This window comes from Mastigoproctus giganteus, chromosome 10 (genome assembly GCF_048544385.1).
Source record: "Mastigoproctus giganteus isolate SK-2022 chromosome 10, ASM4854438v1, whole genome shotgun sequence".
NCBI lineage: Eukaryota > Metazoa > Arthropoda > Arachnida > Uropygi > Thelyphonidae > Mastigoproctus > Mastigoproctus giganteus.
Window position 1 is genome coordinate 195,176,811 of NC_143584.1, and position 4,431 is coordinate 195,181,241.

The 4,431-nt window shown below is 39.8% G+C and overlaps 1 protein-coding gene across 1 annotated transcript; it reads right to left on the bottom strand.

The window, feature by feature from the left end:
• Window positions 1–241: 241 nt before the first annotated feature.
• On the bottom strand, window positions 242–2,505 carry LOC150079699 (uncharacterized). The gene is made up of 2 exons (XM_090383170.1): window positions 2,486–2,505; window positions 242–2,354 (listed from the first exon to the last, which is right to left on the bottom strand). The coding sequence occupies exons 1-2, from the start codon at window positions 2,503–2,505 to the stop codon at window positions 242–244; spliced, it is 2,133 nt and encodes a 710-aa protein (XP_090239296.1).
• Window positions 2,506–4,431: the final 1,926 nt, after the last annotated feature.

Below are 4,431 nucleotides of genomic sequence, written 5' to 3' on the forward strand. Positions count from 1 at the left end.
TTGAGATGGATTTGGAGAGACATTTCCACGAGAACTTCTATTCACAGATTAGACAGCTGAAGGGTTTCCTCCACTATGAATTCGGAGGTGTGTTTTGAGGATTTCTCTGTCTGAGAACTTAGTGTTGCAGATTAGACAGCAGAAAGGTTCTTCACCACTATGAATTTTGAGATATCTTGTGAGGTCTGATCTAGTTGAGAACGTCTTCTGACAGGTTGGACGGCAGAAAGGTTTTTCTCCATTATGGATTCTGTGGGGTTTTGTGAGGTTTCCTCTCTGTGAGAACGCTTTTGACATTCTGGACAATTGAATGTTTTTTTTCACTATGAATTCTTAAGTGGCTTGTGAGGTTTGATCTGCGAGAAAACGCCTTCTCACATGTCGAACAGCTGAAAGGTTTTTCTCCAGTATGTATTCTGAGGTGTCTTGTGAGGGGTCCTCTCTGTGAAAACGTTTTCTCACAGGTTGCACAGATGAAAGGTTTTTCTCCATTATGATTTCTCAGGTGTATCGTGAGACTTCCTCTGGTTGAGAACGCCTTCTCACATGTTGGACAGTTGAATGGTTTTTCTCCAGTATGAATTCTCAGGTGTGTTGTGAGACTTCCTCTCCTTGAGAACGTCTTCTCACATTTTGGACATTTGAAAGGTTTTTCTCCATTATGAACTCTGAGATGGATTTCTAGGTCTTTCTTTGACGAACAACCCTTTTCGCATGTTGGACAGGTGAAAGGTTTTTCTCCAGTATGAATTCTCAGGTGTGTTGTGACGTTTCCTCTCCTTGAGAACGTCTTCCCACATTTTGGACATTTGAAAGGTTTTTCTCCATTATGAACTCTGAGATGGATTTCGAGGTCTTTCTTTGACAAACACCTCATCTCACAGGTTTCACAGCTAAAAGGTTTTTCTCCAGTATGAATTCTCAGGTGTGTTTTGAGGTGTCCTCTCTGCGAGAACGTCTTCTCACATTTTGGACAATTGAAAGGTTTTTCTCCACTATGGACTCTGAGGTGATTTTTGAGGAGGACCTTCAAAGAGAACTTCTTCTCACAAATTGGACAGCTGAAAGGTTGTATTCCACTGTGAATTCTCAGGTGTTTTTTGAGATATTGTCTCTGTGAGAACGTTTTCTCACAGGTTGGACAGCTGAAAGGTTTTTCTCCATTATGAATTCTCAGGTGTGTTTTAAGGCTTCCTGTGGTTGAGAACGCCTTCTCACATGTTGGACAGTTGAAAGGTTTTTCTCCGTTATGAATTCTCAGGTGTGTTGTGAAGCTTCCTCTGGTTGAGAATGCCTTCTCGCATGTTGGACACTTGAACGGTTTTTCTCCATTATGAACTCTGAGATGGATTTCGAGGTATTTCTTTGACGAACACCTCTTCTCACAGGTTTCACACCTGAAAGGTTTTTCTCCAGTATGAATTCTCAGGTGTGTTTTGAGGCTTTCTCTCTGTGAGAACGTCTTCTCACATTGTGGACAATTGAAAGGTTTTTCTCCAGTATGGACTCTGAGGTGATTTTTGAGGAGGTCCTTCAAAGAGAACTTCTTCTGACAAATTGGACAGCTGAAAGGTTGTATTCCACTGTGAATTCTCAGGTGTTTTTTGAGATATTGTCTCTGTGAGAACTTTTTCTCACAGGTTGGACAGCTGAAGGGTTTTTCTCCAGTATGAATTCTGAGGTGTGTTGTGAGGTTGCCTCTCTGTAAAAACGTTCTCTCACATTTTGGACAGCTGAAAGGTTTTCCCCCATTATGAATTCTCAGGTGTGTTGTGAGGTTTACTCTGGTTGAGAACGCCTTCTCACATGTTGGACAGGTGAAAGGTTTTTCTCCTTTATGAACTCTGAGATGGATTTGTAGGTCTTTCTTTGACGAACACGTCTTCTCGCAGGTTTCACAGCTGAAAGGTTTTCCTCCAGTATGAATTCTCAGGTGTGTTTTGAGGTTTCCCCTCTGAGAACGTCTTCTCACATTTTGGACAGTTGAAAGGTTTTTCTGCATTATGAACTTTGAGGTGGATTTGGAGGTCTTTCTTTGACGAGAACCTATTCTCACAGGTTTCACAGCTGAAAGGTTTTTCTCCGCTATGAATCTTGAGTCTGTTCTCCCTAAGATCTTTTTCGCCCAGGTTGGACAGTTGAAAGCTTTTGCACCAGTATGATTTCTGTTGTGTTTTGTAAGGTGTCCCCTCAGTGAAAAATGCTTCCCAGAATTTTGACAGCCGAACAGTTTTTCATCATTATGAATTCTGACATGTGTTTTAAGGTTTCTACTATGTGAGAACTTCTTTTCAGAGATTGGATAGCTGAAAGCATTTTCTTCACTGTGAATTTTGAGGTGTGTTGTGACAGTTCTTCATGAGTGAGAACATCTCACCTTTTGGAAAACTTATAAAGTTTCTTTTCGCTTAGGAATGGCTACTATCGAATCGTAGGACTTCTCTCCATGACAATTTCTCAGAGTTTTGACAGCTGAAACATTTACCTTAATATCATATCTGACATGATTTTTGATCTTTTCTGTCTATTGGTACTTTTTACAGTTTGCACGATCAAAAGTTTCTTCTCATAATGTTCTCTGAGGTGTGTTTCCAAATTTATTCTCTGTGGAAAATTCTTCCAATCAAGTCGGCAAATGAAATATCTCCCATTTTTTGAAAAATGCGTTTCAAGCGTTCCTCCTTTCTTCTTTCTGAGCAGAAGTTCCATTAGAAGTGTTTGCTAATATTGCTAAATGCCAAATGTGTTGAGTGAAAAATTCTCAAAACGACAGAACTAAGAGGCTTAGGCTAGTTATGGGAAACACTTTTAGCGCCTGTTTTGACTAAAGAATAAGTTTTTAACATTATTGTTATTTAGACATTACTTCAGCTTACTGCATGGTTCAATCCAAATACCTTCTGAATTGTTCAAATCGGTTACTTTTATGGATTAAAATTTGTATAAAACTTTCTGCTAGCCCACATTCTTTATGAATTTACTTAATTATAACCAAATGGTGTTGGATTCATAAAGTGTCTTCTTTTTGAAATATTCTTAGTTGGTGCTAATTGTATAGTTCCATTTATTTTTCATATGTCAGGTTCTGCAGGATGTAAGATTGTCCACAGAAAATGCTTTACACAGATTGGCAAAGCGAATGCTAAATTTAGAATCTTTCCTTTCTTATCTTATGGAGTTTGTCAATTTTTAGAAATTTTCCCTCTTAAATAATTTCTTATTGAATTATTTAAAATTGTTTCGTGACATGTGAAACCTGTTCTTCGGATATTTCTTCTTATTTCTCCGCTAGTGATACATGTCCTTGTTACGTTGTTCTTATTTCCAATCAAAGCATTTGCCTTGGTTGTTTCTATTCATATTCTACATTGTTCCTATGGAAAAAAAAAGAAAAAAACATGGAATATAGTCGTATAAGTGACATGTTCAATGAAGTGAATATACAATCATCGGCAAAAAAATTTGAAAATTTTATTCAACATTAATATATTTTCCGAACTGCAAGATTTAAATCTTCGTGGCATGGATTTCAATGTGTTTCATCACTGAATGACCATCCATATGAAAACTGATAGCGACCCTTTGACCACGTGAGGTTTGGGATTGCGGAGTTATTTGACCTACATAGCATAAATAAGGTGTCAGTGGTTCAGTAGGTAGTAAAATTATGATCGTAATGGGCAAAAAGAAGGATTTATCGGACTTTGAATAAGTACAGTTTGTGGGTGCTCGATTTCCCAAACGGATGAACTGGTGGGGGGTTCGAGAGCAGCCATAGTTGAAATGTGCCAGGACTGACATCAAAATGGTAAAACAAAGAACCGATGGCAAAACTGCAAAGGCCAGCCAAAGGTTGACGTTAGAGTTGAGCGCCGTGTCCGACGACTCGTACAGGCGAACAGCAAAGCACTCTTGAAGAGTTCACTACGGAATACAACTTGGAACAATATCTGGCATGATCATCCATCGCATGCTTGCATTTATTGTCTATGACCAGCAGACGAACCTTACGGCATCCTCTCCTATCCAAGGTTCATCAGCGTAAAAGACTCGAATGGTGCAAAGAGCATGCAATTTTGACGTGAAAAGATTGGACGAAGGTGTGTTGGTCGGATGAGTCACGGTATTTACTCCACACCGTGGATGGTCTTGTATGGATTCGGCGTCAACAACAGGAGGCTCTTGATCCATCATGCATGGTATCAAATGTGCAGGCTAGTGGAGGCGGTTGTATGGTGTGTCTCATGTTTCATTGGCAGGAACTTGGACCCCTTTTGTATGTGGAATGACGTATCAGTGGTCTCCACGATCGTCAACTGCCCGCTGACTGTGTAGACGCCACTATGTTAAACTTTTTTCTGAGTGGCGGACGGGGTCTTCCAATATGACATTGCCCCGAGCAATCGGGCACTCGTTGGGCAGGAATGGTTT

Bases quoted from the DNA above. Each gene is read 5' to 3' on its own strand.
- LOC150079699 (XM_090383170.1), bottom strand. From the start codon at position 2,505: ATGTCAGATATGATATTAAG. The intron at 2,355-2,485 runs GTAAATGTTTCA...TCACTCATGAAG, and splicing joins ATGTCAGATATGATATTAAG to AACTGTCACAACACACCTCA.